Consider the following 17,197-nt stretch of genomic DNA (forward strand, 5'->3'; position numbering starts at 1 on the left):
CCTTTTGACTTGTCTAGATAGCCAATGAAATAGCAACTGACTGTTTTTGAATCTAGTTTTCCAATATTTTAGTTAAATACTTTTGCCTCAGCTGGACAGCTCCACACATGTAAATAATTTAATGTAGGTTTTCTTCCTGTCCATAACTCATACGGTATTTTTGGCACCGACTTGCTTGGTACTCGATTAAGAATGTGAGCGGTAGTTTTCAGTGCCTCCATCCACAAACTTTTCGGTAAAGTGGAGTAGCTTATCATACTTCTCACCTTATCCGTTAAGGTATGGTTGAGTCTTTCAGCTACTTCGTTCTGTTGAGACTCGCCCGGTGCAGAGTACTGAGCGACTATTCCATTTTCCTGTAAGAAGGTTGCAAAAAAGTCTAGGAACTTGACCATATGGGGTATGTTGACCGTAGTACTCCCCCCACGGTCAGATCTTACTATCTTAATCTTTAAACTGTGCAGATTTTCTACTTCAGTTTTGAATATCTTAAACTTATCCAACGCTTCCGATCGTTCTTTAATTGGATAAATATAGCCATAATACGAATAATCATCTGTAAACGTTATGAACGAATCCTAACCGTCCACAGTCTTTATGCGAAATGGACCACAAATGTCTGTATGTATTATTTCCAAAACCCGTGCACTTCGTTTGGCTCCTTTCTTAGTTTGTTTAACATACTTTCCTTTAATGCAATCGATGCAATATTCGGTGTCTGAAAAATCTAGACGACGCAGAATTTCCTCTTTGATTAATCGTTCAATTCTCCCATTCGAAATATGGCCTAAACGACAGTGCCATAATTTCGCTGATGTTTCGTTATCGCATCATTTGCGCTTGGATTGTACATTCGTAGTCGAGGAGGACTCATTCTTTTCTTCATTTCATACAACATTCACATTCTCATGCATTGATACCATATATAGCTTGTCTTGTCGGAAGGCAAGACCAACACACTTTTTATTGGACTTAATCAAACATTGTTCTTTGCCAAAATGGCAATCAAATCCATCATCAACTAAGCATGATACTGAAATCAAGTTTCTACTCAAAGAGGGTACATAGAGCACATTGTACAAATAAAGAATGAAGCTATTATTCAATTCTAATGGGAGTTCTCATATCGCTTTAACTTCAGCCTCAACGCTGTTGGCGACTCTAAGTTTTCTTTCTCCTCTTTGTAGGATCCTCCTCATACGGAATCCCTGTAAGGAATTAGCAACATGAATAGTTGCACCTGAATCAATCCACCAAGTAGATTTTGCATAATTTAAATACAAGGACTCATCCACGAATGTAATAGTGTCCTCACCCTTTCTGTTTAGATGCTTCAGGAACTCTGGACAGTCCTGCTGGTAGTGTCCTTTCTTCCTGCACCATCTACATTGGTCTCTTCCCACTACTTCTTGAGTGCCCTGTCTTGGATGGTGAATATTTTGTGGGGCCTTTCCATATGACTTGGAAGAGGAGCCTCTTTCCTACTGAGGTTTTTCTGGTGGTTTAGCATTCTTTTCATGGTAGCTCCTCTTCTTGTCTTGCTTCACATGGTTCACTGAATCACCATATGAGCCCTTAAGCCGTTCTTCTTCTTGCACACATATGGCAATGAGCTTCTCAATATCCCATTTCTCTATGTGTAAGTTATAGTTAACTTCAAAAGAATCATATTCTCTAGGCAAAGAAGTAAAATCCAAGTGAACTAGAAACTCAATTGGAAGCTCCATGTTCATAGGCTTAAGCTTGGATGCCATGTTGCTCATCCGAAGTATGTGCTCTCTTATCCCTCCACCATCATTGTATTTTTCAGTGACTAACCTCTTAATCAGAGTGCTTATATAAGCCTTTGAAGAGCCAGTAAACTGACTCTCCACCTTCCTGAGATATTCAATGGCGGTGGTATTTTCTGGGATTGCTCCCCTTATTGCCTCCACAATAGAGCTCTTAATCACCATCAGGCACTTGCGGTTTGACTGATCCCACTTTGCCTTATCAAGATCGTATTTCATTACTAACGGTGCATGTTCTCGCTGCGGAGCGGTCCATGCTGCCTCGGTCTCATTTTCTCCCCTCACCAAGTCCTCAGGTCTAGTGGGACAGGGTGAAGTCAGTGCTAGATCAATCTCAGACAGTGCAAGTGCCATCTCAAACTTTTCTCTCCATGAGCCATAGTTCCCTCCATTGAGGGGCTCGATGGACGAGATAAATAATATTGGGTTGTAGCCTGAAAACAATTAATTCAAAAGGAATTGAGGAGATTTAATAATAACACTTGCATGCTTTAATTTAACGTTGGTCAAAATTAAAACATACAATGTTTACTGCTACATTAATTCTATATCACCGTTGGGCAGAAATAGAAATAATGTATGAAAAAAAACTTATGAATAAAATTATAATATTGTTATTATCAACTTTGGTCAGAAAAATTACAATATCACAATTAACTTGAAAATTTAACTACTCTTCCAATTAAATTGTCCCGTTGGTTCTAATTTAATTAGAAGATGAACACAAATATAAAAGCAGTGGAAACGTAATAAAATACATTTTCAGAAGCATCATCTTTATATACTCATCTACTCTCTAAAGAATATCACGTTGGTGCAAATAAATTAGAGATGAAACTATACTAAAATTCATCAAAAGAGCTTCTAAAAATAATGATAATTAAAAGATCACTGTTCATGCAGCCCAGCCGGCAAATCCAGCCCGCGGCCCATCTTCGCGCGGCTTAGCCCACCATGCGAGCGGCCCAACAGCCAGTCGTCCCACGCGTGCGGCCTGTCTCAGCCTGCCCGCGTGCGCGCCCCCCGCGTCCCAGGCCGCAACCTGGGCCTGGGCCGGCGAAGAGGCCCACCGCGGCACCTCGCCCTTCCCCCTGCCTAGGCTGGGAGCCAGTCCGCGTAATGGGAGCCGTTCATCTGATCGGACGGCTGCCCGCGCACCTCGCCGGATCAAAACCGGCGGTGGCCAGCTCCCCCCGGCGGAAACCCTAGCTCTCATTTCCTCCTCCCCTTTCTCTGCTCAGCTCGTGACCGAGGCGGCGGCCGCTCGAGGCGGATCCGAGGAGAAGGTGGCGACGCTGCCGCCAGTCCCCTCGCCGGTGCGCGCGCTCACCGTGGGGTGGACGTGCCGCCATCGAGCGGTCTAGCGGTGGTGCCCTGGCCCCGAGCCCGTACGCCGGCGACATGGGTCAAGCCACAGCTTGTCTTCCCGCGCGGTGGCAGAGGAGCGCCGGCGGAACCGGCGGCTCGGGTGTGGCTGCCCGCATAGCAACTGCCGGCGGTGGTGGCGGCGGGAGCTAGGTAGGTCCCGCGGCCTCGTTTCTTGCTAGGGTTAGAGTTTCTTATTTTGCTCCTTCGATTCAAGATCGAATTTGGTTCTTCTTTCTTCTTCTTTTCTTCTAGTAACTCTGGAATTCGATTCACAGGATTGTCTAAAAATTTGATCTCATTGCTAGCTAATCAAACAGTTCATATATAAAAAGCAGTGTATAATTTTTGCAAATGATGTCAAATGCAGCAGTTTCAGAAAGTACTTGTTCTAGCAACAGGCCTATATATAGCTTCATAAAGCTAGTACATAGGATGATTACATTTCCAAAAATAAGAAAGGTAGCACGTGAAACATATAACTGCAACACAATCATAATTGGTTGAGTAACGTGTGTACCTCAATTACTAGTATGCCTAAAGCTAGCTTACACGCATGTTGCAACGAGCAGCCAGCCTTCCCCGCCTCTGTCGGGTGTTCTTTTTTTTTTAACACGGATTCTGTTGGGTTGGGATCATTTCGATCAGAGACCAGAGCTGAGGCTGGTAATGGTCGGCCGAGGCCGGAGGACCCCAACGCCTGGCCGCTTCTCTGGCGAGCTACGTGCCCCGGCCGCTCCCCCCTTTGTCCCCCTGCGTTCGTCGCCGCCTCCATGCCCAACGGCTCAACCTTCACGCGATTTTCTTCCTCCGGCCGTGCGAGCCAGCCGCCCAGTTAATTCCACGGCATCCAGGGCCTGAGGGCCATACTCGACCGCCTTTCGCCGTGTTTTCGTCGGGCGCCATCATGCGTGCGCGCGTGTCCAGCCAGCGGCGGGGCTCTGGCAGGACAAACTGAACCCCGGAAGGCCTCTGAACCTGCGGCCCATCACCAGCTCGGGATCGGGCTCGAGCCCGCGCGTCATCATCAGGTTCCATCGCCCGCGAGACGAGATCGATCTCAGCCGCGTCGCGGCGGGCTCGAATCGGAAGGCTTCTGGCGCGCGCTTGGATTGGATTGGATGCTCGAAGCAAGCACCTACGCGGCGTGAAATTATTGCCCGGCGCCGGCATCAGGGCGCGCGCGCGTGCACGCCCAAAGGAAAAGGAGATTCCGCGCCGCGCTCGTCGTCGCTCGTCCACACGCACCCGTGCGTGCTGCCCGCTGCTCAGGATCATGTCACGCACGCGACGCATGGGCATGGGCACGAGCTACGACCTGCCGCGATGCGATTCCCTCGTGCTAGCTAGGCCACTGTTGCGGCGCCGCGCACGGCCGAAGCCCCATGCATGCCAGGTCATGATGGGTTCAGCGGCAGCCCGAGCGAGCGAGCGACGCGCACGAGCAGTGCGGCGCAACGCGATTTCCATGCACGCAGCACGCCCCTCCCTAGACCCCAGAGTCCCTCCCCTGCCACCATCCAACCCGACAAATGCGTGCGGGGGGCAGGGTCCTTGCCCGTGTCTCGCAGTCGCAGCGGCGAGCGTCGCGGAACCATCCATCGATGGCCATCGGCGCGCCGCGCGTACGTGCACTGACCAGTGACCACCCCAGCGAACCCTCCGCCCTTGTTCACGCCCCTGGCAGTGGCCGGTGAGCAGGTGGCGTGTGCCGAGGTACCGACGCACGGGCCCCCACTGGTCGCGCCTCGTGCCCGGGCCCGACTGCCAGCCTCGTCCGGACTCAGCCGGCGAGAGCGAGTCCGTTTGAGCATGCGCGCGTCTAGGTTGCTTTGCTGCTCTCGGTCTCTTGCCTGTTTCGCCGGCCGGCGCCGGACCCGTACGTCCGCACGAGACTGCGGGCGTGTCTTCTATTTCCTCAGGCTCGGAGGCTCAGCCCAGCACCGCTCGTTCTGTCGCCCTTCCCGTTTACTTTACGACCCAGCGCCCATTGCACCGCCGCACCGGGGCTGGTAGGGCGTATGCCCACGACTCGCTCAACGTTCGGTTTGAAACGCTGTACGCGCCCTACTGGTACTACACCACAGCTGCCTCGCCGCTAGCTGCAACGTCTCTTGCATTGCGTCGCATCCCCACGTGATCGCCGCTCGACGGAGTTAGGCCGGCTGCGTCGCGCGCGCAGCCGAACTTATCCCCGGCCTCGCTCTCGAGTAGTCTGCGCCACGATAATTCCCCCCTGCCTGCCCGAGCCTGACACGCCCAACGTGACGACCGGGTCCGATCGGCCATGACCACCCTGAGCTCCCGCCGCCGGTATGTTTCGCTCGCTCGGCCACGGCCAACCCCGCCGGAAAAAAGTTTTCCGCGGGGCGAATCGATGCGCCGCATTGACCCTGCGCCCTTAGCTCCTGCTCCTGCGCGCGGCCCTTTTCGCCGAACCCCATTGATTGTGCCCATGCAGTATCCAACTTTGTGTCCATGCCCCGTGTGCTCCCCCTTCATTGCGATGCTCCTGCGTCCACCCGGTCTGCCTGCCTTCTTCCATCATGCGTTTCTAGAAACCGTGCAGCTCATTATTCGCCCCTGCCTGCAGGTCTGACCAGCCAGAGCCAGGCAGCAGCCAGCAGCTTCTTCTTCTTGGCACAGCCTTTCATTATTCGAATGATTCGGGCCTGTTTGCTTTGCTTGCCAAAATAAATCAGGGGAGCTTCACCGCAAGTACACGGTAGGAGACTAGGCGGTAGGAACCCATTGGGCGGGTGGCCTCTCTGAAGATGCAAGTGCTAATTGCTGACACCGTCACGAGCCTGTACACAAAGCACAAGCATCCTAGTTGGTTTGGCAGCGCCAGCAAACAGCATCTACCGGTTTACACCCTAATTGCACTACACATGCTGCCATTGCTGGCATGCATCCTCCTAGACAGGTTCCTTTCCTGCGAAACTTGGTTTTCCAGTCACAGTCTTGCTCTAACAAAAAAAATAAAAAACAAAAACAGATGGCCTCTGCTTAGGCCTTGCTAGCCCGGGCCCTAGGGAAAGAGACGCCCACCCAACCTTAGCCCGGTCGAGTAAGCGTGTGTGCTCTTTATCTTTCTCATGCGATCGAGTGCGCTACAGTGCTACTAGCATATGTGTTGGATGGGGGTAGCTAGCTGATGAGGCATCGATGAGGCTTTCGAGTGGTGCAATAAGTTGATGGGCCGAAACGGAGGCCGGTTGGAGACGGGGGGTGGCAAGAGCACACGGTCGAGAAGGGGAAACCCCAACCCCAAATGATGGCTTCGCTTTCAATTGGCTATCATGGCCGTGCACTTGCACTGCCCCCCTCCCCTCGCATCTCTTGAATTGCCTGTCTCCATGGCCTGCGAGCAAGAGGAACCAGAAGCAGTGCAGCTAGCTACATGGAGATGGTTATGGCAGCGGCAAGGATTGGATTGCGACTACTCTCTGTCACAGGGATCATAACTTTTTTCTTTATGAGGAGTCACAGCTGTCATTATTGCTCCTCTGTCTTGGGGTCATTAGGATTGCCGCAACGGATCGAGTTCAATCAGTACGACCATAATTCTCCTACCATGGACAAGATTTGCTTAAGATTCCTTTTTCCTTTTTTTTTTGTTCTCCTAGAAACCATGGCCAAGATTTGCTTAAGATTCCTTTTCCATTCCCTTTTTCACATGGATGCCTTTTCTGGTAGTACTCTGATCTATCCATTGCAAAACTGCACTGGGTTCTAGGAGAATTTGGACTCGACAAAAAAGTTTGTGACAGGGATCGGACAAAATTATCATGTGCCAGCCCATGGAGACATATTGCACAACTAAATTAAGAAAAGAATTCGCAAAAAAAAATTGAGAAAGTTGACATTTATGGGCTATCTTTTATTTATAGAATAGTTTTCAGCCTCTTACTTAACGATGTGGCAACCTAAACGTTGTTAACGCCATGGCCCATAAGCAATTGTTGGACTAACTTAACGATGCCATTTATCATACTTGTTGCTACGAAGTTGTCGGCTGTACTTTGCTAATCAGTCATGGCAAAAGTTACTATGACTAACTTAACCCCAATTACTCTCATATTTGCAGCCTAGGGAGCCCAGGCTGTCAAACATCATTAGTTCATTACCCCCTCTCTTCTTTTCCCCAATCTTCTTTCCATATCCCTGCACCACTTCTGCCGCCACATGGATTTCCTTCGAGGACTCTGTTTCATGCAACAATCACATTTCAGCAAGAGCCTTGCAAAAGGCAAGAGGGTGAACCGGGCCAAAAAGGAAAAGGGTAAAGAAGCAAGAACAAAGGAGAGAGCACGAGATGGCAGGCGTGCAGTAAAAATCGGGCCGGGCTTCTTCTTCAATCGTGAGGCATTCAATTGGTGGGAGAGGAGATCAGGATCACCGGATGGTGGTGTTAAAGGAACGAAGCAGGGGGCGGCGCAGTAAATAAAGCAATGATAATCCACCTGGCATACTGTAAAAAGAAGAAGAGGAGAGGAGAGGGGTAAATAAAGGGAGAAAAAGAAGAAGCGGTGTGGCGCGTGATGATGAGCGAGGACCCGGAGGCGAGCCATCATTACGAATCTTGGGCCGGCCGAGGCCCATCATCATCATCATTTGAAGGGGAAGCCCCCCCTCCTCCCTCCCTCGTCGTCCCCCTCTTGACCTCTTTCCACTAACCATTCTGGCCTGGCCAGCGGCTCCAAATCACTAAAAGCTAGTGCTCCCATGGACCATTAACGCCGAGGTTACTGCGCTTCCCCCGCTGTAAAAGTACAAGACTGTGAGTGTGCAATGGAAGCAGCTGCACGTTGGGGCTGCTCTTGAGATCTTGCTGACTTGACGCCGGTGGACGCATGCATGATCACCTGTTGACAAAACCAGGGCTTAAGCTATGATGGTCCAGGCAACCGTACCCTGTTACGCGAAATGTGGCATGCCGGTGGTTGAGCTGCAAGGAGCCTTTTTCCAGCACCTGCACCTGCAGCCGTAGCCACTGATTAAGCATATATATAAATATAATTTCACACGAAACAGTTCGATTTCTTCACACGCTTTCAACTAAAGAAAAGCAAGTCCTTTGTGCCAAAAATGAACTCGAAGAAAACATAGTAAGCTACCGGCATTACTCCGACCATCACTTCTCTGTAACCCCCCGGCCGGCGACGGCGAGGCACGGCCGGCCGTGCAGTCAGCGTTGCGGTGGCGCGGCCGTCACATGAGGCCAGGCGCCGCGCGCCCCGGCCTCATGATTAGCCACCATTTACGCCGCCCTGCCGCCGGCCGGCCGGCCCGTTCCGTCCGTCCGTCCCCCCACCTCCTCCTTTACGACCGCGCATCATACCATCCCCTCTGTCCCTCCGCTTCCAGTTCAAAGGGCTCATGAGTGGCAGACCCACCCCACACCCCCACCCCCCCCCCCCACCCGCCCCCGTACGTGCGACGCCGCGCGGGGCCCCGCGCGTCAGCGAGGCCGGCGAGGTCGCGGCCGCGCCTATAAATAAGCCCCACCACCCGCCCGGATGACCCAGCACAATCTCATCTCGCAGCAAAAAGCGGCGGTGGGCTTCGCCGACGAACCCAGCTGCCTCCAGCCGCCGCCTCCTCCGCTGCCCCACCAGCAATCTCCACTGCGCCCCCCCCCCCCCCTCCCCATTTGCTACTCGAGTGAGCGAGCTGCTTTAGGCCTCCACATCTCCCACCCCGGCAGGCAGCGAGCGGCGGCTTCCAACGAGGTGATGCTCTCAGTCTCGTCACTTTTTTCCCTTGGTGATGTGCTTGCTCGTCGCATCTTGCATGCATGCACAATCATGGACCTCCCTCTTGGTCTGGAACACTTGGCGCTTCTGCTTCCATACCTTTTTGTTCGTTTCTGCTTTATGCAATCTGCTCTGCCCCCAATGCCTTTGATTTGTTTATGTGTCTTGGCAGCCTTGCAAGTTGCATGTTCTAGTAGGAGTTGTACTGGCATGTGTTTAACAATGGTGTAACTGTAATGATGTGTTTAGAAGTTAGAATCAGGAAGACTTTGTGTCCTGATTTTTTTAAAAAAATATAGAGAGAAGCTTCAGAAGAGATATGCTTCAGTGTCTGCCGCTGCTCTGCTAGCACTCTGTTTCGTTTTGCAGTCTGCATGGCTTAGCTTCGGTCTCATGTCTGAAAATCTGGAGCATGCCCCCCCCCCCCCCCCCCCACAGGGTCCAAGTGTGCAACCACGTCTGCTGCTGCTAACTTCGTTCCCCCTGTTGTGCTGCAGAGGCCAGGCGAGGATGGACAGGCTGAACGCGAAGTTGTACCTGCAGAACTGCTACATCATGAAGGAGAACGAGCGGCTGCGCAAGAAGGCGCTGCTGCTCAACCAGGAGAACCAGGCCCTGCTCACCGAGCTCAAGCAGCGGCTCGCCAAGACGGCGGCGGCCAACACCAACAGCGCCAAGGCCAACGGGAACGCGGCGGCGGCAGGCAACCGCGCGGCCATCCCTGACCTCAACGCTGCCGCTCCAGGGGCGCACGGCGGCCACGAGAAGAAGGCGGCGCCCAAGCCCAAGAAGGCGGTCGCCAACTGATACGCGGCCGGTTACTGTCGTAGTGTCATGAGCTAGAGTTTGTAGTTCCTATTAATTGTTTACTTCCTGGATGTTAGGGCTGTGTGTTTGGTTTCAGCTGATGGAGATCGCATGCCTACTGATGTGTAGCAGAGTCCTCATGGATAGGATGGGTAGCTAGATCAGCTAGGGGTATATAGACATAGTTGGGGTCATTGTGTGCTGCATGGCAGTGATGCTTCAGCAGCTCTTGCTTTTCAGGGGTGTTTAGCACAACTTGCACCAGAGCATATGGCAAATGTTATCTGCTGCTTGTTTGATGATAATGTGCCAATCTAATGCATGATGTTACCCTATTTTTTCTTCAAAAGCCCAGTACAGTAGGTTGGCTAAGGGCAGTGCGAAAATACAAGTACTGTAATTTTTTTTAATACAAGTAGTGTAATGACAAAGCAATGAAAGGTGCTCATCAGGCTTGAGAATTCAGAAGGCTAATGTACATTTGAGATAGCCCTCTTAAACTGGGGACGCGACATGATTCTCATGCTGCTTTAGTACTACAAATGTACAAGTGGCATTCAAGTTACATGAGAGTATATGAGAAGTGCAGTAATTTAAAGAGACAGAAATCTAACCTCCAACATAAGCAGACCACTCTGTTGGCATATCCACAATGAGTCAAAAGCAAGCTCGAAGACAACAGTCACAACTCACCAGCACCATTCTCTGTGAAGCAAAAGGGAAGATCTGTTTGTCAGTGCACTACAATAGGTGAATTTCTCATGGTAAAAGATCGTAGCGTTCACCATTCGATTGGCTAGCTCATCAAGTTCAATCAGAACCAGAACCGAGAAAAAAACATGTATTATGACATGCACTCATCACTAGCTCTTCTTTCCCGTGCTGCACATGCAAGGAGCATCATGCCTATCATGGCCGTGCTTTGTCCCACATATCCAAGAATCCAGGAGCTATCTGACAGCTCCACCCTTCCTCGATCACATCACCCCGATCAGCTGTTCACTTACACAGTTGCAACCAAACATACGCCTGACAAGCCGAACCATCCATCCAGCATTCACTGTAATACTAGCCTAGCAGAGGACATGAACATAGAACTTGTTATATATGATCTGCAGACCTGTAGCTAGCTGTGCAAGATAATCGAATAAGTGTGCTTAAGGAGGGATTTAGATGACACAATGACACTCATGCAAGATGTCAAGATGCATGTTGATGTCAGTCTCAGCAAGTGGTTTGGACTTTCAACCCTTCTCAGAGGACTCAAAAGAATTCTCAAGAGACAAGATGACATATTACTTGACTCATATGTGGGCCCCATTGCTATCATGAGGAATTGTTTGAGCCTACGGTCCCACAAAATACCACATGACAACGTTTAAGAGTTCAGTTAGGGACCATCCGGGTAGCCTAAAGAAAAGGAAAAAAGAAGTATGCAGGCTGGCACCTAATTTCTTTCTTTTGTTCAATAAGAAAATGGTTGTATTTGTCAACACTACAACAGATGCACAGCATGAACAAGGACAAGTGGAATTGAGTACAGTTCTGCAAGATGATTGACACACAGCAATGCATCCCATCACCTAACTTGTTGAACTGTAGATACTAAAACTAACTCTACTGCAGTTATCTCGCAGTAGAAAAAAAAGACAAGTTGGAAACAACAGAGAGTAATAGATTGCAAATAAACAACAGAGGGTAACATATTTCAAATGATTGTGCTGTCTGTAATGACCAGAGTTCCATTTTTCTGGCAGATTATATTTGAACCTTGCTCCTGTTGGCATCCTAATATTGAGCGCAATCAATCCCCTGACTGTATCGTGAAATAGGAGGTATCAGTGTGTAATTTTTATCTACTGTACTAATCACATGCTCCATGATGAGATGTGGACCAACCATGGGAACCACATAACGTATTCACATCCATGTAGACAAGTTTGTGTTAAACTGTTAATTACTGTATGCTACCACTTTGGTCCTGATCAATGAGATCCACGGCAGAGTATGCATGGGGGAGAATAACAGTCAGTACAAAGATATAGCCATTCCGTCAAACCATATGTTAAAGATAGTTGGTTTTCACTGTTCAAGAATCAAAATGTGAAGCCAATTTATCCTGAGAGACGCTAGTCTATTACAAGCACATCTCAGTGAAAGAGCACTATATCAGACTTAGTATTCTGAAACAATAAGAGGTTTCCACAATGTGAGCACAGATCACACTGTCAGTTCTAAATCGGCACATATCAAAAGATCCCTAGTGCAGCAGGCCCAAGCGCCATCCATGTGCCCACTGGCCAGAACTCTAACTCGCCACAGGCCGACCGAGCACGAAGTCAGCACATGAAAGGCTCGCCGCGGGACCAGGAGAGCCTCTGCGGGGCGCGCGCAAGCAGCCAGGTAGACGCAGAAATCCGCATCGGCTGCGAAACCACCTGATTGCCTGTTTGAACGATCCCCGCCACCGCTCGCCCCCACACCGCGAACACAATTATCACCGTACCCGGCCGCGGGCGGGGCGGGGCGCGCACAACTTGAGCAACGGAACAAAAATGGCGGGAGGAGGGAGCGTCATTTATTTTTCTTTTCTGGTTATTGCTCCTCCGCGGCCACGCAGTCGTCCGGCGCGGCCGCGCGGCGGCATCCGGGAAGCGATTCTACTTCGTATCGCCGACAGGATCGCGTCTGGTAATCGGCGGCGCGGGGGGCAGGAGGAGCATACCGGGTAGGCAGGAGGTCCGGCTCGTCGCAGGGGATCGGGCGGCGGCAAACGGCGAGGAGCGATCTGCGATCTCGATCGTCGTCGCCGAGGAGTCCGAGCGCCTCCGCCGGTCCGCCCTTCGGCTTCTTCGACTCCGATTGGCTTCGTTCTCTTGCCGGCCACATCTAGATGGGCCGTTTAATCGCAAGGCTTCGAAGAATGGGCCGCACTAAAACATCGTTGTTCTAGTAGGCCGGGCTAAATACCGTCGCGATTTTATATAAAAAGATACTTATTGCGATGGGCCGATGGACTCTTAAGCGATGGGCTGTTAACTATTTGCCGCACTCAAAGCAGCGCTAGCGTCTCTTCTTGTCCAAAGTGCGATTTTCGTCGTTTGCTTCAGAAGCTCCAACTTTTTGAAACACATTGTTTCTCCAACTTGCGTTATCCTGATGAGAGGCCTCGATCTTCAGGTTTGCCCAGCCTATTGCAAAAATAATAATGCAAATTTTTCCAAAATGGTAACAACAGTATTCCATCTGTTCTAAAATATATGTTGTTTTAGTTTTGTCATAACTCAATTCCTTCTAATTTTGATAAAATTTATAGATAAGTACACCAACGTAATGAAGTAAAACAAGGGACTTTTGGACGAAAATGTTAATGATGAAGATCAAGGGCTCAAAATTCAGGTGTGGGTGGTAGAAACCACCTAAGTACGTACTTAGATAAAGAAAAAGAAACTAGTTTGTGATAACTTAGACCGCCAATGTGTTCTTCTCTTTATCTAATAATGAAAATAATATTGCACATAAACTCTTAATCTACAATTTTTATTACATGAGCCATGCTTTTTTATGATGATCCTGCAAAAAGAAATGGATTGGTAGTACATATCTTGACGTACCCTCTTTTTAGAAAATTGCGAACTGAACTTCCACTAGGTGAGTGGTCGCAGTCATCAGTTCTGCTGAATGCTGATGGGTGAGGAGATCCCCTGCCGTCTTGCCGGGATGCTATCCATAGCACGTGCAACTAGCTGCCGTATTCGCACATGTCCGCTGGAGATTATAATTTTTCAGAATAAAATATAAAATAAAAGATTGGAGGTAGCAATATTTCAAAATATTTTTATCTTTATTTAGTTCCGCGGATCCAAACATGCCTTAAATATTTGAACCGGAGCTTGGCGCCTGCGCCAAAGAGCTGAAAGAAGACGACGCCCGGCCTACATTTGACAAAGCAGGCAAACAGGTTGCCAGGTTGGCCTGTCGCCGATCGCCGTACGATCGAGACTTATCGACGGTACATATCTGCGAGCAATGATTCTTTTGCCTTGTTAGCCAGGTGCAATGGACCGGGATCCCTGCATGGGGCAGCAGCCTCGTCACACAGCATGCCTTAGAAATACTCATTGCATGCACACCTCGCTGCACCGTCTCTCGGAGCGACCAATCATCTATCGCCTGAACCCACAATTCTTTGCCGGGCCGGGGCTGTGCTAGATGCAAAGGCAAAGCCATGGATAATTGTTATCTCCTGTGCGCTGGTACTGGCCGTGTCTACGGGAGAGGACAAGGAACAGGGGAAAGGTATTCCCCGGATGGAGTCCGGTGGGCTGCGAGGGAGTGGGGTTAAAACCGCCGAGGTCAAGGCGGCCGCCGGGGTCCGACACGTCGGCGAGGCTAGCTAAGGCTAACTCCACCAGTGTCCTGTAAAAGGGCCGGTTCTCTAAATTGGAGGAGACTGTAGCTTCGGTAAAGCTCCAGCGGTACCCGCTAAAAGCATCGCTAAAATGGAGGACTCCCACTGCGTCCCGCACAGATGAAGGGGCGACCGGCGTCCTCCATGCCTGTCGCCCCTTCCGCGCGCGCGCGGGAGGAAACGGCCGGCCAGGGGAGGCGGCTCGCGCGGGAGGAGGGGCGGCGGGCCGCGGTCGGCGGGGCGCGGAGGAGGGGGCCGGCGCGGGCGGAGGGGCGGCGCGGGCCGGCGGGGCAGGGGCGGCGCGCGCGCGGGAGGGCGCGGTGGGGCGCGCGAGGCGCGGGAGCGGCGGCAGCGGGGCGCGGAGGGGCGGCGCGGGCGCGGAGGAGCGGCGGCGGCGGGCGCGGAGGGGCGGGCGGAGGCCGAGGGAGGAGGAGGGGGGCGGGCGGCGGCGGAGGAGGAGGGGGGTGGCGGGCGGAGGCCGAGGGAGGAGGAGGGGGGGCGGGCGGCGGCGGAGGAGGAGGGGGGCGGGCGGCGGCGGAGGAGGAGGAGGGGTGGCGGGCGGAGGCCGAGGGAGGAGGAGGGGGGCGGGCGGCGGCGGAGGGAGGAGGAGGGGGGCGGGCGGCGGCGGAGGAGGGGGGGCGGGGGCGGCGGAGGAGGAGGAGGGGGGGCGGGCGGCGGCCGAGGGAGGAGGAGGGGGGCGGGCGGCGGCGGAGGAGGAGGGGGGGCGGGCGGCGGCGGAGGAGGAGGAGGGGTGGCGGGCGGAGGCCGAGGGAGGAGGAGGGGGGGCGGGCGGCGGCCGAGGGAGGAGGAGGGGGGCGGGCGGCGGAGGAGGAGGGGGGGCGGGCGGCGGCGGAGGAGGAGGAGGGGTGGCGGGCGGAGGCCGAGGGAGGAGGAGGGGTGACGGGCGGAGGCAGAGGGGCGGGCGGAGGAGGAGGAGGGGAGGGGGGGCGGGCGGTTGGAAAAAAAAAAATTGAGATTGTGGGGGTACAGAGGATGGAAATAGAGGATATTGTTGGAGTAAAGTTTGGTATAGAGAATGAAGTTGATGTGGAGGAAAAGGATAGGGGATGAGATTTAGAGGACATCGCTGGAGATAGCCTAAGGGTCGCGGGTTTCTGGGCCGCCCAAAGCAAGCCTGGGGAATATGATCCGGCGTATGTGATGGGCTGCCTTTTATCTCCCACATCTTTGTTCCGTGTCAAGTCTGTCTACTATCTTGCACGCATGTTTATTAAAGACTGGCCACAACGAATGCTGCTGCCATGTTCCAAGTGTGACATTTCTACCACGTACCATGTCAATTTCTGCAAGTTGGCCGCCCTAGCATGCATATATATGAGGCTTGAGAGGGAGGAGAGATGGACCTCTGCTTTTGCAAGGTAAGGCATGCATGCTACTCAAGCACAGGAAGATCTTATTAATTAGCAACAATTCCTCGCCCTCCTCTCCAATATCTAGGACCATGCCATATAGTATCAAGTATCAACGGGGGGTATGTAATATAAACTCGATAATTCATACTCCCTCTGTTCTAAAATAAATGTAGTTCATTTTGGCTTTTCTAGATTCACAGTATTTGCTATGCATCTAGATATAATGTATATCTAGGTACGTATCAAAATCTATAAACCTAGAAAAGACAAAATGAACTATATTTTCGAAATGGAAGTAGTAGTATATAGCCATTTGCTTTAATGTCTATAATGGAACAGATGAAGAAAATATCATACATGTATTTCGTTATGTAATTGTATTATTATCACCTACTATCATTGGGATGTGAACTTAGAACAGCAATAACACTACATACATAACAAATGAAATTACCAAGGAATTATCAGAATTTTGGCAAAAAAAAGTAGAAAAACACTGTCTATTGAATTAAGTGAATACCGTCAAAATAAAGAAGAAACATTGCATTATGATCTGATTGCACTTCCAATCAAGTGTATGTCTCCCTTCAGGTTGCCCCATCAATTTTTATTAGGTTGACCGTGTGGCCATACTTAATTTCTAGTATGAGCAATCATGGCATATAGTTTTTTCATGATAATATTTTTTCTAATTTATGCTTTATTTTTCTTAATATTTCTTTAATCCATTATTTTCTACTAATAAACAAAATGTAACTGACCGTTCCTTGTTATGGAACCTGATAACCTGGGTTCAAGTCTCCGACTTAGTATGAGTGCGCTCGTATTTTTACACGAATGTTCTTCAATGGTAGGCGACATGCCCACCAATAGCAAGTGTTTGTATATATCGGGGCTTCTTCAATCTTAGAATCTGAGGGTCCAATCTCTTAGGTATTTATATGATAGCAAGACGCTTGCAGTGACTTTATCATCTTAAGATCTACTAGCCCAATTTCTCTTGAGGCATTCACAGGGGTGAGTGTGTATATATGAGCGTTTGTGTTTGTATTGTGTTTCGAGAAACTAAAAGTAGTATGTATAAATATGCATTGGAATCAAACTCCAGCTCTTTATTCATCCCCATTTTGCGTAGACTCCATTCACATTGTTCTTTTTCTTGTTTTTCTCTATAGAAAACTATTTGCACATTATATTCAAAACTTAGTTAACAGTCATCTCCAATTTTGTATCATAAACAACTCAAAACATGTAATTTAAATTAGTAATTCAATTTTGAGGGTACAGGTTTTAATCAGTTCTTCTGTTGGTTGTGTTGTAAACAAGATAGAGTCTTGCTGCTTAAGGCCGATATAATGTCTATCTTGATTGTTTATATATATGACTATTGCCCATAACCTTTTGTTGGTTCGGACTTGTTCATCTCTCTACTTAGCTAGCTTACATACACCGCGCGCATAATCAGGGGAGTATATTTGCAGGCACATATGCTGATGATCTAATATTACCAAATCAACCAAAAGGGACATCCGACATCCGAATGATGGGCAAAAGGGAGGTCAAGAATTTGATGCCACTTCTCACCAGCAGCCATGTTAATATTATCTTATACAAACACATACAGCAGATACGCCCATCCCTAATAAACATACATCCCCGAGAGATCATCGATCGTTCAAAAGCAGACAAATA

General features: G+C 50.3%; 1 protein-coding gene across 1 annotated transcript; it reads left to right on the forward strand.

Annotated features, from left to right (window-relative positions):
* The first annotated feature begins 8,809 nt into the window (after nucleotides 1-8,809).
* On the forward strand, nucleotides 8,810-10,020 carry LOC112901518 (protein LITTLE ZIPPER 3-like). Its single transcript, XM_025970448.1, has 2 exons — nucleotides 8,810-8,890; nucleotides 9,412-10,020. Exon 2 carries the CDS (start codon nucleotides 9,425-9,427, stop codon nucleotides 9,719-9,721), a length of 297 nt encoding a protein of 98 aa, XP_025826233.1. The 5' UTR covers nucleotides 8,810-8,890; nucleotides 9,412-9,424; the 3' UTR covers nucleotides 9,722-10,020.
* Nucleotides 10,021-17,197: the final 7,177 nt, after the last annotated feature.

The sequence above is a fragment of the Panicum hallii genome, chromosome 7 (genome assembly GCF_002211085.1).
Source record: "Panicum hallii strain FIL2 chromosome 7, PHallii_v3.1, whole genome shotgun sequence".
Taxonomy (NCBI): Eukaryota; Viridiplantae; Streptophyta; class Magnoliopsida; order Poales; family Poaceae; genus Panicum; species Panicum hallii.

Bases quoted from the DNA above. Each gene is read 5' to 3' on its own strand.
- LOC112901518 (XM_025970448.1), top strand. From the start codon at position 9,425: ATGGACAGGCTGAACGCGAAGTTGTACCTGCAGAACTGCTACATCATG.